The sequence below is a fragment of the Gambusia affinis genome, linkage group LG20 (genome assembly GCF_019740435.1).
Source record: "Gambusia affinis linkage group LG20, SWU_Gaff_1.0, whole genome shotgun sequence".
Classification (NCBI taxonomy): Eukaryota; Metazoa; Chordata; class Actinopteri; order Cyprinodontiformes; family Poeciliidae; genus Gambusia; species Gambusia affinis.
In genome coordinates, this window is record NC_057887.1 from 426,203 (window position 1) to 454,159 (window position 27,957).

The 27,957-nt window shown below is 40.4% G+C and overlaps 1 protein-coding gene across 1 annotated transcript in view; it reads right to left on the reverse strand.

Moving 5' to 3' along the window:
• LOC122822913 (formin-2-like) overlaps positions 1-27,957 on the reverse strand; it is a 97,785-nt gene extending 69,828 nt beyond the window's left edge. The window contains exons 1-4 of the mRNA XM_044102002.1: positions 25,988-27,957; positions 22,277-22,509; positions 18,045-18,223; positions 11,406-11,556 (exon numbers count right to left, since the gene is read on the reverse strand). Of these exons, the coding sequence (XP_043957937.1) occupies positions 11,406-11,556; positions 18,045-18,223; positions 22,277-22,509; positions 25,988-27,567 (2,143 nt within the window). The 5' untranslated portion in view covers positions 27,568-27,957. The remainder of the gene's footprint in view (positions 1-11,405; positions 11,557-18,044; positions 18,224-22,276; positions 22,510-25,987) is intronic.

Below are 27,957 nucleotides of genomic sequence, written 5' to 3' on the forward strand. Positions count from 1 at the left end.
GGACAGTTTCCACCAGCTTCACACTACTAACCTCTACAGTAACAAGTTAATTTGGTGTTGATTTTGTAATTACATGCTAGACGTTCTTAGACGTTCAAGGGAAAAAGAGATAATTACGGTTTTTAGCTATAACTGTCGTAAAACAGCCTTTATAGAGAGTTTGCTACATGTATCTATAAACTCCGATCCACACCCCGACCCAACCTTGTTAAGGTTACGGTGGTATCCTGACTTGTGGTGTGATCTATTAATAGGAAGTGTTAGGGTTACTCTTTGTGAAATCAGTTCTCATCAGAGTTTCAAACATTTATTATAGACATTATCACTTTCCCCCTACTGTGTAATTGATTCTACTGTAATAGCTTAAACTAGATTGAGTCATCTAAACATCTGAATATTAAATTATATAACTAATAATATGATTAAATTTTTCTCTGAACTTGAGAAATGGGTTTTCTTTTTATGTAAATTTGTAGAATTTAAATTGAATGTTGAATTGAATTTGATTTAGCCTTTGGATGCTGTCACAGCTGGTGGGGGCTGATGCTGTTTATTGAAGTAGACAGAATATGGTTGTTTTGGAGCAATGGAAGAACACATGGACATGAATGCACAAAGGAATGTTCATTGTATGATTGCATGATTTCATAATTTTGAGAATTTGTAATAAAGACACAGAGTTTTGGGAAGAAGACAGCGGTTGTTCTCTCATTTGCTTAAGCTGTTCTTGTTTACAGGCTTACCATTCGGAAGAAAGGAGAAGGGGAGGCATAAAAAAAACATTTGTTACAACTGTTTCAGTCCTGTTGAGACGTATAACATTAGCACTAAAAAAAGAAAAGGTCTACCAGTAAATGTGGGTGCATCTGCGCCTCAACAACCCCCTCACCCGCTCCCCCTCATTCCTCTTCGCCCCCACCAACTTGCAACACAAAGTTACACCCTTGCATTACAGCGTTACATTGCAGTTTAGGCTGACGGCACGATTCTACAAGCCTCTGGACTGGACCTATGTTTGCTTTGTTAAACAATTTTTCTTAAGCATTACATCTTTTTTTAAATTAAACATGTAATTTAAATTAACATTTAATTTAAATTAACTTGTAATTTACGGTAATTTAATAAATTGTATATTTATTGAAATGCAATTAAGAATTAGTAGTGTCATAACTGTTGTTAAGAAATCTAGTATGTAAATGTGAGATCTGTCCAGGTTCTTGCAGAAAAACGGATCATAAAATGCCTAGGAGACTGCCACAGCCCTGTAGGTTGATTAATAATGATTGCTTACTGTGTAGTCTTTGTATGAGAATATGTTCTCTGTATTTTAATAATGTTGTAACAAGGAACCGAAATCAAATCATGTATGTTTCTCTGTATTTTAATAATGTTGTAACAAGGACCCAAAATCAAATCATGTATGATTGATGATTAGAGTTGTATGATTAAAGTTAGTATAGAATCAAAGGAGAAGTATAAGGTTGGGGTGTGAGTGCATTGTGAGTGCATGCAGCTGTTGCTGCTGCTCAGAAAGTCCCAACAGTCACAAATGTCACAAGTATGCCTGTTGCTATTCACGGAAAGTTTCCAACAGTCACAGGTGTCACAAGTACATTATCTCGCAATCGGGTCATTGCAAAGGCATGCAGCGCTCCTGCTATCTCTCTCTCTCCATTTGTGGTACACTCCCACGAGTGCAGAAAAGTATAAAACCATGAGACCGAGGTGATACGATGTTCTTCGTCCCCGGCGCTGAGACTCGACACAAGTGCAGCAAGAAGACCAGCAGAGAACCACACCCTGGAACCAAGGAAAGTGCCTCACAAGGAGGACGACAGAGCTCCTCACGCCGGACTAGAGGGCGAGATCCACCGACCCACTGCGTTGGTTCCGCATTGGATTTCAACACTCTGCGCTCGACCCAAGGATTTCAAAATTCATCGCAACAGACTTGGGGAACTGAACAAAAGTCACAGGATCGACCAGGAGCTGTTCGGTTGGATATAGCAGACAGTTCATTTTGTTTCGGTTCCAAGGAGGATTTATGGTTCAAGGATAAAGACTCTGACCAAGGACTACAAGGACTTCTGTTGCCAAGATCCAATTCCACCGATGGGTATGAGTTGTGCCGCACCCCAAAGCCTTATTTGATAGATAGATGACAGGGTAGGGAGGTTGTTAGGAAAAGGTTAAATTGATCTAAATTGTATTGATTTTATTTGTATGATGTAATCTCAAGTAAATCCGTATTCCTGTCATTTTCCCTGCTAAAGTTTGCTTAATAAATACATATATTTTAAAATTCTGATTAGGTTGTGGACATTGAAATTAATTGAGTCATTTGAATCACAGTTCTTCTAGTTATAGTAAAACCAGTATATATGATTCCAGTAATGTGGTGGCTTCGGACTTTCCTTTGGTGAGTGTAAATAATGACCCTGGGACTTAAATCTTAGTCACTAAATAATATCTAGCCGGTTCTAAGTGCACGTTATATTTTAGAAAGAGAGCTACCGTTAACAGAAGTGGTTATTGAAGCTATGCAGCTGTGAGGGCTACTCAGTTGATTGTTTCTTAACTGAAAAGGGTCATAACTTCTGGATAGGAGGTAGTTAGAGCTAGACGAGTCTCTTTCGCCACCGGTTTAAACAGATTATCTCTTATAGATCTTTTTGAGGGTAAGACCCAGGTCTTAGAGATTTTCCGGACCTGTTAGACAGAGAACTGGTCAGTAGTCAGCCGAGGAGTTGTGAGGAGAGGGTGGGGCTGGCTATTGCGTAGTAACAAACACCGTGCACAGCAAAATCAAAAGTGTTAGACTTCCAGTGTTGGTGTTGTATGTTAAAAAATAAAGTGTAAATTCAGCACTTGAAAAAATGCTCTCTTAGCTAAACCGGGCAGAGTATTTTTGAATAAATATGATGGTGACACACACAGTTGAGTCTGATAAGTTTTGCTAACACTTTAAAATTAAAGCCTTAAAAGGTAAGGCATATGAGAGACTTGGATCTCCAGTCTGCTACAACCTAAGCAGTGATGTCAGTAACGCGTTAATTTGTAACGCGTTACTGACGTCGGACCACTTTTTTCAGTAACGAGTAATATAACGCGTTGCTATTTCAAATCCAGTAGTCAGAATACAGTTACTTATCAAAATCACTGTGCGTTACTATCTTCTTTTGTTATTTAATCGTATTTCCTCTACTCGTCTTGTCGAGTGACCGACGTCTCTATGCGACAGAAATGTAAACAATGGAGGGAGATGCGCATTTTGTTGGTGGAAAAACTGGAACTATTTTGAGTTTCTGTCGCCAAGTCATATTATTATAAACGGCTTTGGGCTTAATTTTTTTAAAGTCGCTTGCAGATTTAATGAGTGGCGGGTTGCGCCTTTTTGGGCTCGTTTTTGAACGTGAAGTTGCTCATTTGGGTTTGGAAATAAGCAGAGACTCATTATAAATCCCAGAATTTGTCCGTCATTAAGCTAGTTTTAGTCAGTCTCTCCCTGTCCATCATTTCCCGGATGATCCGTCCCGCTGTGTCTTTGTTAATGTCAAGTTAATGTATTACCTCTGAAAGACGTCGAGCTTCACGTTGCGCTCCAGAAAACTGCAAACATCGAGACTAATATGAACAGCGCAATAAACGTGAAAACAGCCACTAATGAACGTGTCCGTAGTTGGCAATGATTATAATGGCAATTTAACACCACTATAATTATTAATATTAAGATACGTGTCACAAATCTGTGCAGCCATCTGAGCTGTGGAGCTGCAGGAGGAGCTCTGTGCGCTGTGACACCAAACGCAGGGCCGTAACGCAGAACCTGAAGGTGGGGGGGGGGCTTTAAAATCCTTCTTAGAGTTTTCCAGACAACAGTGGACCACACAAATTACTCAGGTTTTTTATTTTTTGTACTGTTTTTTCTACAATCTCCTCTTCAGTTCAATCTTATCAGTGGAGACACATTGTTGATGTTACCATTATAAAATAGCTTACAATTAAGAATTGGCAAAGCTCAATGTAATTTTCACAGGAGGCAGAGCGTTGTTGTTAACAACTGCTGAAATTAACTAAAAAGTTACTTTTACTGTAACTTAGTTACTTTCCAAATCAAGTAGTCAGTAATATAACTAAGTTACTTTTTCAAGGAGTAATCAGTAATCTGATTAAAGTTACTTTTTCAAAGTAACTATGCCAACACTGAACCTAAGGCACCTTAATCCAAAGAATCCACTAGGGGGACTTGTGCGCTCTTCTCTACACTCAATACAATAGTGGTGCCGGGTCGCCCAAGAAATAATTAAATATTTCCGTTTCATGTATTATTTGAGTCTGGAGGATCTTTTATTTTGAAAATCCTTTAACCGGATTCTCTCGTTTACGTCTTGCACGGCAACATTGAGCCTACAAGCAGCAAAATAAGTAAGAAACAGATCAGATGTATTTGGAAAGTTTCTTTGCAAAGAAAAAAGGCCCAGAGAAGAGACAGGAGAATGGATTTATCCCTGTATGTGATTCCCACATTCCAAGCTCTGCATGATATGGTGGCCGATTCGTTAGAGGCAATGAAGCTTCAAAATGCTTCGCCACATAGAGACCAAGCACCCTGTGGATAAGCAACACTTTGGTCTTCTGGACTGGATTCCCGGAGGGATGTCTTGGGTGTTTTTTTTTCGGATGAATGGCTCCAATAAAAGTAAGGCAGAAGAAAATAAAAATAATAATAGCAGCCTCACTGTGAAAACAGTAGCTGGACGTGCTGAAGCCTAAAACAAAGCAGCACAAGTGACTATATAAAAAAAAATAAAATAAAATAATAATAATAATAATAATAATAATAATAACGATAATAAATCCATCCATCCATCCATTTTCTATTCACCCTTTGTCCCTAATGGGGTCGGGAGGGTTGCTGGTGCCTATCCCCAGCTAACGTTCCGGGCGAGAGTCTGTCGCAGAATAATAATAACTGAACAATAATATTAATGGATGAAAATGAGGAACTACTGGGAGCTACAGCAGCTCCATCTGACCAACCTCCATCGTGGCTACAAATGTTGTTGGACCATCAGTCAAAACAGTTAAAGCAGCTGCTAACATCAGTGCTACAGCATGTCACAGCAGAGCAAAGAGAGACATCTAGAGCAGTGCAGCCAACAACAAGCAGCCAAATCCCAAACCCTGGGGCTGCCCTTCCTCCCTTAATGTTACAGGACACCTCAGAAGCATCCAGTGTTCAACCACACACACCTTTTACTGCAGAATTGGAAGTAATTCGGCAAAGGTCACGTAATGCAGGCCCGTCCAACACTTCAGCCATCCACGATCCAACTGTTAGACGTAGAGTAGGAGACATACATCAGCGCTCATTTGCGGCACATCCTATTTCACAAGATGTATATGAAGGATTTGGCCAGAGTCGGCATGAGGTGACAAGGCAACTCCTACATGACGCAGCCAAAGTTAAGCTGGCCACATATGACAGCAGAGAGGACTGGGACTCATTTTTGCTTCCCTTTGAACGTCAGACTCGTAAATGTGGATGGACAGGGGCAGAGAGAGTAAATAAGCTTCATGAATGTCTTCATGGGATTGCAATACGTTATGTCTGCTCCTTACCTGAACACATCCGTGAAGACTACACTCTCCTCAAACAGCAGCTTACTCAAAGATTTGGAGTAAAAGACCCCCTCACCACTGTTCGCAGGAAGTTGAGAGAGCTGCGTCAGTGCAAAGAATCACCAGCAGAGTTTGCAGAGGAAGTGCGACGCCTGGTGAGCTTGGCATATCCAGGAACAGATTTATTACTCCAGGATCAGCTGGCAACTGATGTCTTCCTGAAAGGCCTAAGGAACCAAAAAGTAGCTTATGAAGTAATGAATTGTGACCCTCCATCATTGGCTGAGGCAAAAAAGCTCACTGAAGCCCACAAACACAATTTTAAAGCAACTCTGGGTTGTGAGGCTGAGATGAGAGCAGGGAGGGCCAAACATATTTCCTGTGCTGATGAGGGCGGAGATGTTCTTGATGACTTTTGCCCCACCTCCAGATGCCTCCAGAGCCCAAAGTATATAACAGAGGATCAGTTTAAAATGCTTATGGACAAAGTGGAGCAGCTAAATTTGAAGTTATAATGCCTTCAGACCGTGTCAGCTGATTGTGGAAATGCTACGTTAGTCTATACCAACAGAAAACAAGAACAAGAAAGTGACAAGATGGCATCACGGCAGCTACCTGCTCAAAATTCCCGGGCCCGGTCACCAAGCCCAAGCCAAATGAACAAGCCCATCTGTTTTTGTTGTGGTGAAGCTGGGCATATGATGAGGGAGTGTTCAAGATCACCGAGTCCAAGTCGGCGCAGAAACAATCCCTGGGAGTCTACTTCTGAATCTCACAGGGGTGTCGAAAGAAGGGAGGCTCAGCACTTCACACCACAACTCGGACGTACAACTTAAAAGGGTCCCAGCTTACAAGTTGAAATGACTGTCAATGGCCTACCTGTTAAAGCAGTTGTTGACACTGACGCAGAAGCCACAGTAATTTCAGAAGAAGTTTATAACATGCTGCCACAGGAAGCAAAGAAGCCGCACAAGTTCAACTGGATGGTCTTTGTTGGGCAGATTCATGATGCCCTGCTCCTAGGCCTTGATGCAATGCAGGCAGCCAAGATGACTGTCTTTGCTGGTCGCCAAGTATTTGTGGATAAAGAGCCACTCCCAGCTTGTGTCATTAGAGGAAGTGAGGGTAACTACTCTGTGGCCCGTGTGCTCCTGGAGGACAATGTCACACTACCACCAGAAAGTGAATGTATTGTCTGGGGAAAAGTTGATGAACCCAAACCTGGGCTTCCAGCTGTCCTGGAACCACTTAACATAACAGAAGCTGTCTCATCAGGAAGTGTTGCCATTTACATGAACCCCAGAGTTCCAGTTCGACTTTGTAATTTCTCAAATACCAACGCATCATTGCCCTGTGGAGTGTGTGTGGGCATTCTAGTTGAAACCTTTCCGGATGACCCACTTATAATGCTGGATTTGGATGATAAACAACTACTAACCATGGCCGTGGAAGAGAACAGCCACACAGATAGCCCAAAGTTTGGAAGAGTTGAGAAAAATGCTCTAGATCTACCAAAACACCTCCAAGCCCTCTATACAACATCCAGTGAGGCGCTCAGTGAAGATCAGCAGGTGAAACTAATTGAGCTGCTCTTAAAATACCAGTCTCTCTTTGCAGCCAATGATACAGATCTTGGCCAGCTCTCTGCTGTTACTCACAAGATAAACACTGCAGACGCAAGACCTGTAAGGCAGCCAGTCAGACGGACACCATTGGGCTTTCAAGGTGAAGATGAAAGGCATCTCAAGGACATGTTGGAAGCTGGAGTAGTGGTACCATCATCTTCTGAGTGGGCTTCACCAGTGGTACTCATTAATAAAAAAGATGGGGGGGTGCGCTGGTGGTATCGACGCCTAAATGACCTCACTCTGACTACATACACAGTACAGTGATCCCTCGTTTATCGCGGGGGTTACGTTCCGAAAATGACCCGCGATAAGTGAAATCCGCGAAATAGAAAACTTTTTTTTTTTTTTTTTTTTTTTACAATTAGCAACTATTACATGTATACAAATACAGTGACTCACGTGTAGGCCGTTTCACTGCTCTTCAGACTGGGGCGCTGCATCCTGACTGCGCTCTGCAGTGTTCTCTTCTTCTGAAGCCCGCGGTGCAGGTGTGTTTGTTCGGGAGAAGAACATAGTGATAGGCAGCTGTTGTCGCTCTTTTTTCTTCTTTGCAAAAAGATCCTTGTAGACCGACATGCCACCATCGATTATGTTGGAGAACTGTAATGAACGGCTCATCAAAGGGTCCCATTCCTCAGCTACTCGCTTAAGTTCAGTGGCCATTCGCACCATGGTTGCTAAGCGACCAAGCGTTAGTCCTTCCTCCTCATCTCTCGTGTCCTCTTCTCCCTCTTCTCTTTCATCGTCGCTTTGTGGCTTTGTCATTTCTGCCAGCTCTGCATCGGTCAGCGGCTGTGCGTCTCCATCAATCAGGGCGTTTATGTCATCCGGACTCATGTCATTAAAGCCGTCTCCTCCAATCTGTTTAGCCAGATTCACAGCTGTTTCTACGGCAGAGTGGTGGACCTCGTCAAGCGAGCCTCCGGTTGCGTTTTGCACTGCCTCTAGCCATAGTTTTTTCCAGCAGGCCTTCAGAGTTTCCGTTTTCATTTCCTGAATGGCCCTCTGAATGTTTTGGAGACACAATGCGATGGTGTATCCACGCCAGTAGTCCTTCAGTGAGAAATCTTGATCCGAGTCCATAGCGTCAACAAGATGTTGCAGGGTGTTGCGCGTATAGAGAGCCTTGAAAGCACGGATGACTCCTTGGTCCATGGGCTGAATCAGGGATGTAGTGTTTGGCGGCAGAAATTCGATTTGCACACCATCATATGCCAAATCATTACCGTGACCTCCGGCGTTGTCAAGGAGCAGAAGCACTTTAAAGTCCAGTCCCTTTCCTCTCAAATAACACTTGACCTCCGGGATGAAACAGTTTTTGAACCAATCCAGATTGAGCGCTTTTGTCATCCAAGCCTTTGCATTGTACATCCAGTAAACAGGCAAATCATCCTTATTTTTGTTTTTCAGCGCCCTGGAATTTTTAGACCTGTAAATCAGCCCCGGTTTAATCATGAAACCTGCGGCATTTCCGCACATAGCCAGGGTCAAACGGTCTTTGTGAACTTTAAATCCTGGGGCTTTGGCTTCTTCCTGCATGATGAAGGTGCGGGAGGGCATTCGTTTCCAAAATAAGGCAGTCTCATCCATGTTAAAAACTTGTTCGGGCTTATATCCCCCCTCCTCAATGATCGCCTTGAATTTATTGTTCACGAAGGCTTCTGCCTCAGCGGTATCCGCAGACGCCATCTCACCGTGCAGACAAACATTTTTAAGTCCAAAGCGTTTCTTAAACTTTTCAAACCAGCCCTTGCTTGCACTAAATGCGCTTGGCACTTTGTCAGCAGCACTTGCTGAGGGCCCGGCATCCTCTCCCTCTTCCCCGTCACTGACAGCAAAGTTTTCATACAGCATTCTCGCTTTTGTGCAGATAACGTTTGTATCCAGGGTTATGTTTTTTTTCCTGCAGTCATTAATCCACAGAGCTAATGCCGTCTCCATCCGTACCATGGTCTTGTTGCGGACAGTTACAACCCTTTTTGCATTCGTATTAAAATTGACTGCTGCTGTCGTCCTTATGTTTTTTTCATCCTTCTTTATGTAACGAACGGAAGATTCATTGATTCCGTAATGGCGAGCAACGGCTGCATAGCTTTTACCTTCCCTTAGCATGTCCAGAAGTTTAACTTTATCTGAGATAGGTAGCATCTTCCGCCGTTTGGTCCCATCCGCAGGTGCTTTTGTCGGTCCAGGCCGTTTCGTCGACATTATGGGTTTAGGAGATGTTCGAAATTACAAGATAATTTTAAATTTGCCAAGCTGTTTTACGTACGTACACAACTGCACGAGACGACAAAATGATAGCACAATTCGTAGCATGTTTTGATACAAGAAGCGGGAGTGAGTTTTTAGCGAATCAGAATGCAGAGCACAATGCAAAAAAAAAAAAAAAAAAAATGCATTATGAAAATCCGCGAAATAGCGAATCCGCGATAAGTGAACCGCGAAGTGGCGAGGGATCACTGTATGTAGTCAGAGTGAGGATGTAGGATGTAGTCTATGTGAATAGACTACATCCTACATCCTCAATACCAGTACTGTAGTCCTGAATAGACTACAGTACTGCTTCGCCGTTAACCCACTAGTGATAGCCTTGAAACCCATACAAAATAGATCATTGGTTATGTATTATAACCCCAAATTCTATGAATATAGGCACAGCCCTTTAAGCTGGGGGCCTCACTGGTTCCTGAATAGCTGAAGAAAAACGCTGTTAGGGAGCCATTGGTCCACTCTGACTGTTATTCATACGGAGGGGGGAGGGTTAGGGTGGGTGTGGACTAAGCTTTTTTCAGTACTGCGCTGTGCATGATGGATAAACCCATTAGCAATAGCCTTAAAGGGCTACGTCTGTACTCACAGAATCTGGGGTTACAATACGTAACCAATGTTTTCTTTTGATTCAAATCAAAATTATATATCCTTTCTTCTCAAGGGAAAAAAAATTTATCAAACTATTTAAATCATCCCAATCCTCCAAAAGCTAAGGAAGTCCACTTCAAAATATTTTCAGGTGTTTATAGCAAATAGAAGTCTAAGGAATTCCTTAAAGGTAAGGAATTCCTTAGACTTCTATTTGCTATTTGATGATAACAAGTGTTTATTTTGTGATGGTGATATTAAATCAACAGAACACATTTTCTATGAACGTGTATATTGTAAGCTTTGTAGGAGGATGTGCACTACTGGCTTTTCCCTAAAATCCCAAACTTTCTTGAATTTTCTAAAAATTACATTATTTTTGGAACCCTGACAAAGGCAAAGAAATTTGCAAAGATATTAAATGTAATCATCATTATGGGCAAGTTTTTTATTCATTAATACTGTTTTCATTTTCTTTCAAAAGATAAACTATCTTTCCCCACTTTTCACAAAGAACTCTGCCACCTCTTCATATTTGTAAAATTCATAGCCAAACAACAAGATGTTGATCTGTATCATAATAAACAATCTGAAACTCCTCTAAAACAGCTAGTTGTTTTTTATTATTATTTTGTCATTAGATTAATTTTCATTGTGAGTTTGTGTTTGTCTTTTTTTTCTTCACTTTTGTATGTTTGGAAGTATCCTGTGCTGACTTTTTCAGGTTTGAGTATATCTAATACTGATGCCATATTTGTTGTATATAATGTTATTATTGAAAACAAACAGCTTGGTATGTGATTGAGTTTGTTTTACTGAAAAACTTGTACAAACTATCTTTGTTTTCTGTATTTACTGTCTAGGTTTGAGCAAAGAAACAAATATAAAGCTGGAACTGTCTAAAAAAAGTTGTTTTCTTTTTATGTAAGTAGTTTATAGTTTAAAAAACTTATGTTTTGGGTATTGTTTAAGAAATTACAACATACTAATATTAACTTAATACTAGTATTTTAAACTTAAGTTTTCCCCCCTAAAATTACAAAAGTTAATGTTACTCAATCAGTATAGCTCGCACATAATAAGACAAAAATTATGAAACCTTTATTTTTTTAGGCACACTTGCATAATTTTAAAGTAAACGCCACTTATCGTTGTGGGCTCTGCAACGGTGTACAATATTTTTGTATTTTGTATGCGATTCCTTTCCACTTGTTCAGAATAAATTAATTGCTTGATGTGGAAAACAATTCTATTTTGTTTTCCTCATACTTAATATTTGAATGTTGAGCTTACCTGCTTCCATAGATTTGTGACCAGTTCTGTTTTCTCCTCCTAGCCTTAATGGAGACCACTGCGTCTTGAGTTGGCCTGCTAGTTTCCCGTCAAGAAGATCCAGTGAGTGTGGCGGCTGGTTGACTGCGGCCCATGTATACAGCTGGTCATGCTGCAGAAACAAAACTATTTTAAACACTTTCTCAAGTAACAGGTGTTTACGATGTAATTCACTATTCTCCTCCAACTTCCTTGCCAAGTTAGTCACAACTTTCCTTTTAGAAGTTAGAAAAAACTTTAAAGTAATGAGTTAAAAGAAAGTCCAAATTAGTTTTTACAATGTTGTCTTTCTAATATGAACCAAACCCTCCTCTTCCCATGAAACTTGAATCATAACATTAGTGACAAAGTAATTCCATCCATCCACCCTTGTCCCTAATGGGGTCGGAAGGGTTGCTGGTTCCTATCTCTAGCTATATTCCGGGCGAGAGGCAGTTTACACCCTGGACAGGTCGCCAGTCTGTCGCAGGGCATGACAAAGGAATTGTTCTTTTAAAATGTATTTTTGAAGTGTTGGTATTTTCTGTGTTTTAAATGGAAACCATGGAAATATCAAGGTTTTAAAGATGTTCATAAATAATTTTGTTCTGTCTGTTTATGAGGTCTGCAGTTTTCAGCACAATTAACTCTGTAAAGTTGGTAATTTATTGTGGATTTGAATCCATGTATCATTTATTGTAAGTGTGGTATGTTGGTGCAGGTTCACTTGTACGATGAGTGGTGGTTGGCACAAACAAACCCAGGTGTGCATCGGACGTTCCCACACACTTCTATTGAGTTGTGAAGACAGCGTGTGGTGAGCATTCATAGTTTCCAGGTTAGTTTTGTGGTCTCCTGTTTGTTTGGCTTCTAGACCAGTTTTTTTTTTAGTGATCATGCCTCCGTGGGGTTCAGGGAAATGGTTAGGTTGTGTGGTTTTTCTCCTGCTCGTTGGAAGTGCGTGTGGTCGGACACACCGTGGGCTTGGGGTTTGTACCGGGGTGAGGGATTTCATTGTCCAGCTCGTTGTGGGCTCTGTGCAACGGCGTAGAATAAATTTTACTTTTAGATCCTGGGCTGTTGTGGAACTTAGCTGTGAATTGTTCGTGGCTTTCTCCTCCTCCTCGCTGATGTGCGCACCGGGAGCAGAGCCATATCAAAGTCGTTGTTTGGTCTCTGTCCTTTTGTTTTCTGCCTTTTTCAGCTGGGAGGTCATTTACCCAATTAATAATTTTATTGTTGGGCTCAGCCTCCTCATGGTGAGTCCCTTTTGTAATTCTACTGCATGTTCATTTGCAGTTTGTAGATGTTTTTCCCTTTTTGTATGTATATTTGTCATTTGCTTGCAGGTTTTGTTTTGCTATTTTGTTTGTTCGATTGCTTTGCATGTTGTTTTGCTGTTTGGTTTGAAGGGTTTTTTTTTATTTGTATAAATTTTAATTGGGTTGGAGAATACAACTTGTTGTTGAAGAGCTAATGTGCAATATACATGTGTGAACCTTGTAAGTTGTCTTTTATGCATGTATTCTATTGTAGGCCCACTTTTAACTTTGGAGAAAAAAAAAAAACATTTCTAAAATATAATAATCCACCTCTCCCTGTTGTCCTGACCTGGCGTAGCCTTTTTGTAAATATTGTGAAGCTGAATAGTCCTGGAACAAAAACCCCAGGTGGTGTTGTTAGCCATAATATTTTATCATTTATTTATATATATAATCCCCTAATCTGGATATATATCTATATATACAAATATATAATTGTCATGATGGGTGTGGTGGAAGCGGTGGTGAGGTAAACGCAGCAGACCCAGATACGGTTAAATGAGGAGTTTTAATGATAAACCAGATCACAGGGAACAGGACGACGGAGGGACGAGACATAGACGTGACGAATGACGAGGATCCAACAAGACACAGAGACACAGGTGACACTAAATACACAGAGGGTAATCAGGGAACGAGACACACCTGGGAACTAATCAAGGGAGACAGGAGACTCAGACACACAGGAAACTTCAAAATAAACACAGGAAAACACAGAACATGACAGTACCCCCCCTTAAACAGAATCTCATATTGTTGAAGTTTTTAGCACTTGATAATATCAGACAATAAAGGCAACTATGAGATAATTCTTCACAAAGAATATTACTGAATAGTGAAACTGTTTTCAACTGTAGGTAAGCATTCAGCAAATATACAGACTCATTCCATAAATTAGAATAGTATATATATATATATATATATATATATATATATATATATATATATATATATATATATATATATATATATATATATATATATACTACTTATACTAAAAGTATAAGTAGTATACTTTTAGTATAAGTAGTATACTAAAAGTATACTACTTTTAGTAGTAATCATTTATTAGAATGATTTATTATCATTCTAATTTATTGAATGAATTAGAAATCATTCCATGATGAATGAATTAATTATGGAATTTCTAATGAATTTCATTCTACCTACCTACCTACCTAAAAACAAAAAATACAGACTACTACTACCGACGTACTCTCTTATAATTGGAGATAATTACAACTTATCACTTGTCCGCTATAGTGGACATCATGCATCAGTGGTAATATTTTGAGAAGTTTTGATTTCAGTACTCTGACTATAGATCTACAATATGCAATAAGCAAGTATTTTGACTAAATAAACTGACATATTTTAATTCTTAACTTGAAGTCCATTGTTGCCATTAAATGGTAGCAGTAGTGACAGTGGAGATGAAAATGAAGAATCTGTGATTACTGAAGTAAATCAAGATATTGAGGGACATGAAATGAATGAAGCTGCAGCATTTAACAGACCACAAACTTTTATGCATTCCAAAAAGAAAAGAAAATATGGCCTTGACAGAAGAAAGATTGAAGACATTTCCAGTAATAAATGTGGAATCATGTCATACATCATATACCCAAAGACAAGAATGTATTGATCATTTTAGCCAGGTCTTCATCTTGACATGATGCCAAGTGTTTGTACACTTCTTGGAGAAGGTGACTCTTTTACATTTCAAGGCATCTGTAGCTTGTGTGATAATGAATGTGGGTTCAATCCAAACATGCTCAAGAGTGCCAGTGCCATCTCATCACCAATAATACGCAGACTGGTGTTTAAGGCAGTGGTGTCCAAAGTTGGTCCTATAGGACCATCATTCTGCATGTTCTAGTTCTTTGCCTGATGGTAGTAACTTCCTCCTCACTATGTCTCCTGTTGTCTGCTAATGAGTCATCATTTGATCCAGGTGTCTTGAACAAGGGAAAGAACTAGAACAGGCAAGAGGCTGGCCTTCTAGGACCGACTTTGGATACCACTGTTCTAAGACACCCCATGAGGTCACGCTGAGATCTGGAGAACACTAGCCCTACCTCACTGCAACCAATAATGTCAGCATACAATGATCCAGCCCACAAACAAAACTAAATTCATCTGCACCCAATGGATTGTTTGCAACCTGGGCGCTTTGTGCATTTTCAAATAATATGGCCTTGATTTTTATAAGTCTGAAACTGAAGAAACTGTACTATGTTACAGAAAACAAAAACATGACTGAAGTATCATATTCAATCTTGTTAGTTTTGTAAAATTAACAATGCCCATAATAATATCATACTGTTTGATATTACGACTAAAATAAGATTGATCAGTTGAATGAGAAGGAGTGAATGAAGGGATGAGATAATAGTGAACTTTAGACTAGGATAAGAGTTGAATACAATGGTATATATTCATGCATTCTGTTAACTAATGTCACAATATTATGTCCATCCATCCATCCATCCATCCATCCATTTTCTGAACACCCTTCGTCCCTAACTGGGTCGGGAGGGTTGCTGGTGACTATCTCCAGCTGCGTCCCGGGCGAGAGGCGGGGTCACCCTGGACAGGTCGACAGTCTGTCGCAGACAATATTATGTAAAAAATGTAAAAAAAATTTTTTTTAAATTCACAATGTAATATACAACAATTAATTAGTTATAGTGTCTACCTGAGTGGACACTTGGATGAATCCTAGAAAAAAAAAATTACCAAGTTTTTTTCTCAACTTTCTTTAATGCCCTAAGATAATCAATAAACTATTTTGAAAATTTAGACTTACAGGATCATAATTCTTGCTTGAAAGGGCTATGTGATCAACAAGTGGATAAAAACTATTAGATCAGTCACTTGGCCATTTTGAATATTTGGTTATGCCTTTTGGCCTCATGAGTGCATCAGCTGTGTTCCAATCTCTAGTCAACGATGTCCTTATGAACTAGCTTAATCAGTTTGTCTTTGTTTATCTCAACGACATTCTCATTTTTTCCAAGATCCGTAGAGAAGCACAAGAAACATATCTGCCTGGTCCTTCCGCATCTCTTGGAGAACAGACTGTCAAAGCAGAGAAATGTGAGCTCCATGCCTCATCATTCACATTTCTTGGATACCTAATTTGGCCGTAACAAATAAAAACCATTTTGATTTAATTAAAAAAAATAATGTTTAAGCACACAACTTATTTATGCATAAATCTAGAATCTAGAGGGCCACATGTGATCTAGACAGTTTATTCCTGTCTCATTCAGGGGTTGGAGCGGTCCTGTCACAGATTTCACCAACTGATGACAAACTACATTCCTGTGCATTCTCCTCCTGCTGTCTCTCATCAGCTGAGAAAAACTGATGTAGGCAATAGAGAACTCCTTGCCATAAAGATGGCCTTTGATGAATGCCATCACTGGCTGGAGGGGGCTGAACATCCCATCCTTTGGACATATCACAAAAATCCTAGCCTATCTTCAACAGACCAAAAGGTTGAGTTCCAGACAGTCTCACTGGTCACTTTTTAACTCCAGATTCAACTTTACAATTTGTTACAGGCCTGGGTCCAAAAACACCAAACCAGATGCACTTTCAAAACAGTTTTCCCCCGATAAAGACACACTTGCTGCCACCGTCATTCCACCATTGTGTCATTGGAGCCCTTTCTTGGGAAATTAGAGACCAGGCACTGGCAGCTCAACAGACTGAACCCGGTCCTGATAACATATCACCCGACAGACTATATCTCCCTTCTTCCATCAGAGCTCGTCTTATTCATTGGACCCATACTGCCAAATTTTCGTGTCATTCTGGCATAAATCAAACAATCTCTTTGACATCTTTATACAAAGATGGCCACCAGAGGTTTTGTATGATCAAACACTATGTGGTCGCCTGTCCCATTTCTGCCTGCAATAAAACAATAATTTTGTCTTTGGTGCCTTTGGACAGCTCTTTGGTCTTAGCCATTTTATTAGTTGGAGTCTTACTGATTGAGTGGGGTGAATAGGAGTCTTAATGTAGCTAATGACCTCAAACAAGCGCTTCTTATTTAGAATAAAAAGTGAAGTGGAGGTGTACTGCTCAGAGGAGGACTAACAGGTCTTTAAGAGCCAGAATTTTTGCTGATTGGTAAGTGTTCAAATACTTTCTTGCAACAGTAACACAAAAATAAAAAATCATACTTTGTAATAACCAGATTTTTATTTTTTATTTTTTTCGATTATGTCTCTCACAGTGCACATGCACCATATGACATGATGAAAATTTCAGACCCCTCTATGATTTCTAAATCGGAGAACTGGCAATGTCGCTGGGTGTTCAGATACTTATATTCCTCACTTAGCAGATCTCAAATAAAGACGAATGTGCTCCAAACCCTACACTCTGAAGCTTGACTTAACTTCATGAACAATTTGGCCAAAATGACAAGAAGTATATTTTAGAAGTCAAGGTGACTCTTGCAAAGCTAAAAGGATAATACCAAATGTTAAGCTTGATGGAGTTGGCATCTTGCTATGGGGCTCTGGGTGGTGATAGTGTTTTCAAGGGATTGAATGGGACAATGAAGTATGTGAACTTTAATATTTTCAACTCCAGCTAACTTCGAATGCCCTTGACACACAGGGAGTGATGTCAACAGTGAGACTCGCCAGGTTCTTGCCACTCTGGTTGAACCCAACACATGAGACTGACTCAATGGTGAAGGCAGCAATGACAACACTTTAACAATTTGTATCTTTTTGTATTGTGTCGCTATGGAATATGCATGTCTACAAGCTTGAAATTTCACATGAACAAATTTCATCGATCGCTTGGCTGGAGGACAGGAATCGATTGTCACCTTATCACACAAGTTTCATGGCAGATCCTTGGAGAGAGGGTGACATTGCCTCCATAAAGCTACATGTTTGAAGCTTGGGAGCAGCTGGGGGAAGCAACAAAAGAATGACATCAGACACCTATAACAACTTGCAGGTCAAGAAAATTTGGCCAAGTCACCAAATTATCCTTAGTGGTTATTCCTAACTTTCTGGATGCAATTTATCATACAACATAAAAATGTTGCATGACAAATCCTCCTTGAAGAGAACATGGTTTTAATACAGAATTAATTTTTAAAGAATATTTATCTGACATTCATGCACATCATGAGTGAATGACAACAATAGTATTTAAATGCCGAATGGGATTGGCACTGTTGCTGAAAAAGTGGTGATAAATTACACATGACCCTAAAAGAATTTTGAAACATGTCAAAAAGATGTGTAAAAATAAAAGTACGTACGTCAAACTTGGCTGATGCAGTGGATGAAATTTGAGCTGTGCTGCCGCCTAACTGTTCTCTGAAGCAGTCAGTGAAAGGAAGCAGGAGACCCATGGCCAAGATCTTGGAGCAGAGCCTCTCAGCCTCCTCTGACTCTTCCTGCTGCTGCTGCAAAAACAGCTTCTCAAGAAGGGTACGACCTGAATAGCCATAGAATAAACGAGGAAAAACAAAAAAACTTTGTGAATATTTAAAGCCACCACATTCTGTAAATCACTTTAAATTTCTTATGTTCTAGGTTCAGTTCAAAGCAAAGATGGTCTGTGGCCCTTAGCATGATTTGGTTAAAAGAAAGGCTAAAAGATTTCAAAAAGCAGTGACTCAGTGAAAATAAATGCAAATACTAATAGTTATTCAGATACGACAGTCAACAAAGCCATTTCTAAAGCTTTGAGATGCCAGCTGTAAGACCAACTACTGATATGAACAAGCATGAACAATGCTTGAAGTAATTACTAAGTTATGCAAGCTGAATGGAGTTAGTCAGTATGATAGTTATTGCCCACATGCACCTTTCCAAAATCACATCCACCATGTGAAGGGCTCCCAAAGGAATCAAGACCAACATCTAAAGTATTGCACACATCCTTTGTCTAACTAAAGTCAAAGATTTTTGATTCTACAAGAAGAAAGACACTGTACAAAAATGGCATCTATGGGAGGAGAGTTCAAGAGCAAAACCAGACCAATGGTCAAAATCACATCAACATATTAACTTCAGAATGAACCCTAAATATGGTCTTTATTTGACCACATTTTAGTTCCATAACGAAAATTCAGCCAGAACTAACTCTAGAGAAAGTCATACATGCATTTGTCTTTAGTCACATTAATTACTGCAACATTGTCATCACAGGTTTGCTTAAAAAAAATCAGTCCTCCAGCTGCAGCTGATCCAGAATGCTGCTTCTGGCATTCTGACTAAAACCAGGAAGATAGAGCACATTACCTAGTTCTAAAATCCTCCCACTGGCTCCCTGGAGCTCAAAGAATAGACTTTTAAATGCTTCTATTACTGAACGATTTAGCATCACAATACATTAAAGATGTGGCTTTGTATCAACCTTCCAGACCTCCCAGGTCTTCTGGTTCTGGTCTACTCTGCATCCCCAGAACCAGAACCAAGCATGGAGAAGTAGCATTCAGCTTCTACATGCCACAAACTTCCAGAAAACTACCAAACAGCCGGAACACTGAGTTCCTTTAAACCTAGACTAAAAATCCACCTGTTTAAAGTTGCTTTTCAACCATAATAAATGGAATATTTGCAAACATTTTTGATATACAATGATGATTTTAACTATGACATTTGGCAAAATGCTATGTCTGTTACTGGTTTCAGAATTGTTGACTGTATGACATTTCTTTTAAGGTTTGATTTTTCGAGGGACAATGGTGGTAGGAATTCGCTCTGCAATTGGCTGGTTGCTGGTTTGATCCCTGCTATGCCCACCTCTGTCATTGTGTCTTTAACCTCTAGAACCCGACGGACCCACCGGTGGGTCCAGCTGCCATGTGACCTCAGCTCGCTTAGGGTGTAAGAGGTTAAGCAAGAAATGTCACCCTCCTTGCCTGCTGGTGGTGGTCAGAGGGCTCAGTGGTTCCTATGCATGGCAATGCTGTAGCTGTAGCTGCCCTGGGGCAGCTGTAGCTACTGTCTAGTAGCTTGCCACCAAGTGAATGTGTGTGAATGACTGAATGTAGTGTGAAGTGCGTTGGAGTCGTCTGGACATAATAAAGTACACAAGTCTACAAGTATAGGTGACTCATGAAATCTACTATGAACTGATCTTCATCATGTTTTTATAATGTGAAGCACTTTGAACTGCCTTGTTGCTGAAATGTGCTATGCAAATAAACTTGATTGAGAATTCCAGAAGACCTGTCAGGAATAAAATAACAAAGTTTAAATCATGGTTAGGTTTTAAAATAATATCTCAGACATTGAATATCTTACACAGCCATGTGCAATCCAATATCTGTTAAAAAATTAAAAAAAGAAAATGCTATGACTTGCTGAAAACCTACCCACTCCTAGTTCAGGCCTTTCACCTAAACTAGGAGAGCTAAATTATAGTCATTCAGGGCCTGTTTGCTGCAGCTTATATAATTTATTCACCAAACCTGACTCAAATGCCAAAACTGCCTCCTCAGTCTGAAGTCAAGTTCTACAGTAGGATGGTAAAGATGACTTTTTTTATTCAGGTGTTCTGAATCAGAGACACACCTAAAGTTTGCAGGCCACTGGCCCTTTGGCAAAAGAGTTTAACAGCTGTGACCCAAATTTACAGGTCTGGCTGTAAGTGTTGGCTCACAGATCTACAGCCAGATTCTCTATTTAATCTGTTGAATTAATTAGAGAACTAACCATGAGTATTATGGTGACTATGTAGAAGCAGCAGAGATCCACAGGTCATAAAAAAAAAGTTTTTGATTGGACCACTATAAATTGTGCACTTCACAAATCTAACCTACACACAAGAGCGGCTGTTCCATATGGCTTGGTGTTGCTCTGCTGGGTTTCCAATAATGGTGGGATCTCCAATAGCCACATATGCAAACCAACCAATTGATTTGTATAACTGACTTCATTCTACTCAGTAAAGCATTTTCTGGCATAGGGACTCCTGTTAGAAACTGGCTTGTGTGACTCTGATTTCCTAGAGAAAATTAAATGTTGCTAATTCTTTAAGATGGAGGGTGTCATGAGTTGCAGTAAGTGGTGGTGGAGGCAGACACTGAGACCCAGGTAGGAAAAATAATGATGATTTAATGATGAAAATAGTCCAGAAAATCCAAAAACACATAATCCAGGCAGCATAAAGTAGCGGAGGCAAAAGCTCTCAAACAGCGATAACAGGTAACTGGACGAACACGACGAGGACCCGACAAAAACGCAGACAAAGGTGACACTAAATACACAAGAGGTAATCAGGGAACGAGACACACCTGGGAACAATGAAGGGGAGACATGAAAACACAGAGGCTCAGAGATAAAGAAACTCAAAAATAAACACAAAGAAGACTTAAACGCTGCACAGTGGCGCAGTTGGTAGAGCTGTTGCCTTGCAGCAGTGTTTCTCAATTCCGGTCCTCAGGCCCCCCTGGTCTGCATGTTTTAGATGTGCCTCTATTCCAGAGCAGCTGATTCAAATGATTGCATTACCATCAAGTGCTGCAGAAGCCTGTTAATCACCCACATATTCAATCCAGGTGTGTGGCAGAAGGGAAACACCTAAAACATGCAGGACAGGGGGGCGTGAGGACCGGAATTGAGAAATACTGCCTTGTAGCAAGAAGGTCCTGGGTTCAATTCCCGGCCCGGGGTCTTTCTGCATGGAGTTTGCATGTTCTCCCTGTGCATGGTGGGTTCTCTCCGGGTTCTCCGGCTTCCTCCCACAGTCCAAAAACATGACTGTCAGGTTGATTGGTCTCTCTAAATTCTCCCTAGGTGTGAGTGTGTGTGTGAATGGTTGTTTGTCTTGTGTGTCTCTGTGTTGCCCTGTGACAGACTGGTGACCTGTCCAGGGTGACCCCGCCTCTCGCCCGGAACGCAGCTGGAGAGGAACCAGCAACCCTCCCGACCCCATTAGGGACGAAAGGTGTAAGAAAATGGATGGATGGATGGAAGAAGACTTAAACCATGAGAGTGGGTGTTCTTTTGTTTGCTTTTTAAATTAGGTTATATGTTATTCAAATTAACCTTACAACCAACAAGCAAAATTTTAAGTGTAGTGGAAAACTAATTCTACCTATGACCCAGAAAAGACTATGGATACATGGTGATCAGAATGCATTGGCGCCATAGTTAATTATAAAAGTATTACTCCTACACATTTTCACTTGCAAATAGACACTTTAATGAGGAAGCAGGTGGCGCATGATCCAATAATACTAGGCTGAAAACGAGGCTAAAATGTAAAACTCATGTATTGTAGAAACCGTGACATGAAGAAAACATTGAAACAGACATAAATAAATGCCAAAATTGAGACAGATGAAGTGTACTGTGAAGTGATCTCACATCTGCCTAGTTTTTTCAGTCATTACTTTGAAATGTCAAGTTAATCGTACAACATCAATACAACATCATCAACAGAAGAACATCTGGGAATATCTTGCTTCTTCTATCTCTATAAAAGAAAGAAAGTGACAACTTCCCTAAATTTTACTGTTGCATGTTTTTTGCTCACCTGTAAAGACATCCTGAAAAGCACAGAGGGAGACTTGTCCACATGAGGATCTTCTGGTAGCACAGATAGGTTGACTGCCTCCTCCTCTGTAGCCCATCAGATACTCTCCTCCATCCACTTCTCTGCCTCTCAGCCTCTTTTCCAGCTCCTCTGTCCAGTCAGCTGATCGGCTTAGAGTTCCAGTAAGGCTCAGTGACCGTTGTCTGTGCGTCTCGTGTTCTCCAGCAACCATCCTGTCAACATTTACGTTTCTGGTTAACATCTGTGTAGGCTTCAATACAGTTCAGCAATCTATTCCTTTTGTGGAGGAATTCCCTTTGTTTCACCAGCTTCTTTTTGGACACACTTGTTCTCATATATATAGACATCATAGTGATGTGCAAAGGTCTTGTTTCAGGCTTTACTCATATTTAAAGCAAGAAATATAGGCAACAATCTATCTGTAGCTATATATATTTTTGGAAATCTAAATGATTTGCATACATATTTACAGCCTTTACCTTGGCATCAGAAAGAACTCAAACAATTTTTATTCCACAGACTATTTGCCTGAGATATGAGAGATATGAAGAGATAATGACCCTGGATGTTTACCTGCCGGAAAAAAGCCAGGTAGGTAAAACATCCAGAATCAAAGTAAATTGATCAGTTCTGATTCAAAGGTTAAGATATCTATAAATGGTCAAGGTGGCTGCACAGGGGTAAATGCAATTCATGTGTGGAGGCCTTAGACCTCGACACAGTCATCGCAGGTTCGAATCTCGTCCTGATGACCTTTGCCGCATGTGTTCCCCCTTCTCTCATTACCCACTTTCCTGTCAATTAACTATCAAATAAAGGCCACTAGAGCCAATAAAACCTTAAAATAAATAAATAAATGTGATCTTGACATTAAACTTGAAATGGTGTAAAAGGTGTACAGTGAACCCTCGCTATAACATGGTTCACCTCTCACAGCCTTGCTGCTTTGCAGAGTTTTTTGTGCAGTTTTTTTTCTTCACGGTGCATTGTGTTCTGCGTCCTGATTAGCTAAACAGTCTCCGCACTTCTTCTCTTCCTGTGTGCCAATAACGTAACGGTATTTAAATATACCGAATACAGCTTGGCAAATTTTGACAAATATTTTTGCCCAGAAGAAAAAAGAGCGACAACAACTACCGATAATTATGTCCGTTTCTCAAAAAACACACCTGCACCACAGGCTTCAGAAGAAAAAGCCACTAGAAAGCGGAATGAGGCTGCAGTGTCACAGTTGGAGGAACAGCGAAATACGCAAGTCACAATTTGTTCTACTGTACTTCGTATTGATGACTAAAATGATTATTTTACTGTAGTTATTTGTAAGAAACCGTTCTATTTGTTAAAAAAATTTCTTAGGCCTGAAAGCAGTTTTGGTTCTTTGGTTTCAATGTAGAGTATTTAATTATGCTGTATAATAATTGTAAAAAATAAAGGTAACTACTTCACAGATTTTGCCATGGGTTCTTCTTGGAACCTAACCCCCGCAAAAAACGAGGGTTCACTGTAACTGCAATTAAAGATCACTGATGTGTCGGAGGTAGATGGTAGGCAAAAGGTTAGAGGAAAAAGGGAAGGGAGCAGCAATGATCAATGCCTTATTTGGAAACAGATTGTTGAACAACTTAAACTTTTCAAAGAAAAGTTTGTGCAGGCAATGGACGTAGGAGGACCGTTGAGCAACCCTGAGACATTAGCACAGACATCAAGACACAATATCTCTAAGACAGTGATGGATATGAGATCATCTGTCCAAGCAGTCAGCCAATGAAACAAGACCAGCATCAGTGCTAGCCAATGCAAACACACCAAAAGGGTGAATAAACCCCATAAAAGGTGAATGCAAAAGAGGAACCTTTGGTCGGATCCTCCGGGCAGCTTCGAGTCAAGATCGAAATGGACAAAGATTTTTTAGTTCTCAGTGTTAGCATTAGGAAAAGATAATCTAAAAGATATTGTGGACATTCAATTAATGATTCACCTCAAACTTCTTAGATTATTGTAAAATAGAAATGATGTTTGATTCTGGAGAGGGAAAGGTGGGAAATATTTCATAGTTTGCTGGTAGCCCAAAACTATATGTAAAACATCATCCTTGGGACTCGCCCGAGTCACTAAAACCAACCTGGCTCAGTAGCAAGTACAAGTTGTAATAAAGAGAAAGAGTGACTGTTAACAGGTGTGCTCTATGAAACTAGTTGACTGCAGGCTGCTCAGTCTGGATAATTCACAGGGGGACCAAGGGTGGGACTTCACCCGTTAGACAGAGAGCTGGTAGCACATCTCCCCTCTCAGAAGAGGAAGTAGAGAGTGAGAGAGTAGAGGGAGGGGGTAGGGGGTGTTGCGCAACAACAATATTCAACTTTAAATTAGGTACCAACATTGTAATTTTGAAAATATAGTTTTAAAAATATATTTCTCTTGTAATGTCTGACTACACAAAGGACGTTTGTTGTGCTTGGAAAACACTCTAAGCAAAAGTCACCGCAACTGAACAAATGAGGGAACGTATGGATTCTAGCACATGGAGATGGTCAACACCAAGAGCTGAAGCTGACCTTATGTGGAAGGTGTGCATGTGATATTGTATATATGTTGCTCAGAGTTTGCCAAATGAGATTATAACATGTTCTAGTTTTAAAATATTTGCACATTTGGAAAAAAAATGTGGCTGATAAATGATAAGATTTCTATTCAATATTGATGAAGGCAAAGAAATTGCTTTGTGAATTATTTGTTGGTTTGTTGTTTGGTTTGCTTTAGTGAGATCTGTATAATAACTTATGTGACATGTATGTAATTAATTATGAAAACTGGCTTTTCACCGCTTCATAATCTGATAAATCATACTTGTTTACATCAACCTGCCCAGAGACTGAACATGGAAATTAACATTCTTGCTATGACCTTGTACCATGCATCTTTCCAGCACTTTGCAGATGACCTTTGACAAATACGCCACACTCTCATTCCATTCAATCAAGTGTTTGATTAGGACTCCATAAATCAGTTGCCATTTAAGCTGATTACTGATAAATTTGAAACTGATAGAAAAACATTATATCTTATATAACCAGACTGATAAGATTGCTGACACATAATACAATTGGGTAGGCTTAGCTTTTCTGTAACTAGTTATCACTTCATTCATGAAGAAAAAACATTATTTTTACATGCTTTTTTAACGTTAATTTGTTTTTAAAAAAAAAAATCATCTGAAGATGATTTTGCAAAGAACGACTCTCCATAAAATCAGGAAAGTTATGGACAAGCCTGGTCATCCTCTTCATAAGACTATATTGGAAAAACATAGTGTCTTCAATCAGAAAGTTCTTCAAATTTGATGTAATACAGACCACTACAGATCTTTCCTGCCAATAACCATCACAATCTACAACAATTGTGAAAAAGATTTAATATGAGTTACAACAACATTTAATTTCCCTTTGGGATCTCAAAGTATTTTATGAATTTGACTTTGTTAATCTTCTCAAATCCCATTATTAGAAACTATTTGATGTCCAGTTAATGAAGTGACAATGTTACATACAATGTTCAGTTACATTACTTAGTACAAATAACTAAGAAACACATTATAAATATGCAGTCTCATTTTTGGGAGAATTTTCTGTAAAAATCGAGTACAAATATGAAAAATTATTAAATGACAAGCACGAGGAGTAGCATAAGTACCTCCGATTGTGAAGATGGGCTCTCCGTGGAGAAAGTGGGCTGTGGGAAGGAGATAAAGCTGGGGAGTGTCCTGGGGTACTGAGCTGTCGCGTAGTGGTCTTGATGTAGGATGGAAAAATAGTGGGGTAGGATTTCACCACATGGCTATAAAAGTTGGAAGAATGGGTGGACTTGAGGATCTGCTTTGCCAACTTTGGGCTCCCCTGGGGAGTCAGTGTGATAAAGCAGATGTTGCCCCTGCTGCAGAGCTGGTCAGAGGGTGAGGAACCATTACAAGAAGCAGCACATTGATTGGATTTGGAACCAGTCAAAACACAGTCCTCGAGGGACTCTGCACTGGTACCTGGGCCTAACTGAGCATCACCTTCATCAAACACAGCCCCCGAGCTAAGTCCTTCTGCATGTTCAGTACTTTTACTGTTACCGACTGGAGGAGGACTGAACTCTGCTTCCTCCACCCTTCCCAGACATTTCCCTTCATTGTCAATTGAGACTATAGGTGAACAATTGTCACAGGTTGCCATAGTGATTGGGCTGACTGTCAGACTTCCAGTTGTCTTGGAGATATCCACATGCTGGTCTTTTGTGCCTGTAGCAATAGAAAGAAAGGCTTGTCCCTCTCTCTTCTTCTTCATACTTAACTTTGGTGGTCCCAGCCCCTCTTGGACCTCCCCCTGTCCCTTCATCTCTGCGTGAGAGGACAGGTGTGTCTCTTTACTTGACAGCATTGGAAGCGAGTCTGCGTGACTGACAGAAACATGACTTTCTGTCTCTAAGAATGATAGTGCATCAGAGCCCACCTCTAGTTCTGGAGTCATACCAAGCACCTCCTGATGAGTTTCTTTTTCCACTCCACTACTTTTCTTAGTCCATTCTTCTTCTCTCCAATTCAGGTCCCCCATTCCACCTGCATGTACCTCTGAGATTGCGTTCTCCCCATCATGTTGCTGCTGATGCTGTAGCCTAATAGCAAGCTGGATGTCTGCAAGTAAATCCTCATGGTCAGCTGCTGAATGAAAACTGTATATATCAGTGTCCGATCCTGAGCTAGCCCCCTTTTGTCCTGCTTCTTCTGTGGGTGATGTGGATTCTGTTGAGGCTTTCAGTTGGACATATGACTTTTCATCTTCTCTTCTATATTTATTGCTGTTTTCCTGTTCTGGTTCCTTTCTCTTTTCAGGAAATGCAGCCTCAGAATCTGAGTAGCCTAGCTCATCTGCAGACAGGTCAGGTGTTTTGGTGCTGTCCAGATCATCATGTTGAGAAGCCCAATCATCTTCATTTAAACCCGGTATTGAGGAGCATGTAGCCCCCTTTCCTTTCAGGTTTATTTTTCTTTTTCGGAGGGAAAAAACGGAGGATTTGGAATCAGATTTATTTCGTTTTTTTCCTGGTCCGGTGCCATGAGTCCCTCCTCCTCCACTGCTGTTTGTTCCTTTACCTCCCTGCTTGCCGAGTTTCTTGCCCCCCCTTTTTGTCAAATCCCCTCCTCCTTCCCTCCATCCTTCATTTAGCAAAGGATAGCTTCCATTACCCGATGAAGGCGCAGTTCTCTTTTGCTTTGCCTCCTGATTTCCCATCTTGACAGGATGGAGAGATGGCTGCCGTCCCCTCTTCTCAAACCATTCCTAGAAGACCTCTTTCTCTCACGGGATATGATGCCTTTGGCTAAGGAAGGTGAAGACGCAGAGGCCTAATGTGGGAATCCGTATTTGATGGAAAGAGATTTGCTGCTGCTAACAGTATTTTTTCTCTTTAGTCTCAGCTTTAGTCAGTCCTTGTTGTTTTCCGGTGACGAAGGCAGTGATGTTGGCGCTGATGCGGTAGAAACACAGAGCACCCTCCTTCTCCTACCCATTTCTGTCTTACCCTCCCCCTTCCTTCTCTTGGTTTGCCAAAAGGATGACGCCAGCTCTATGTTCTCTCTAGAGCTCTGACAGGGAGGCAGACCTAACGGATTGTGCAGCAAC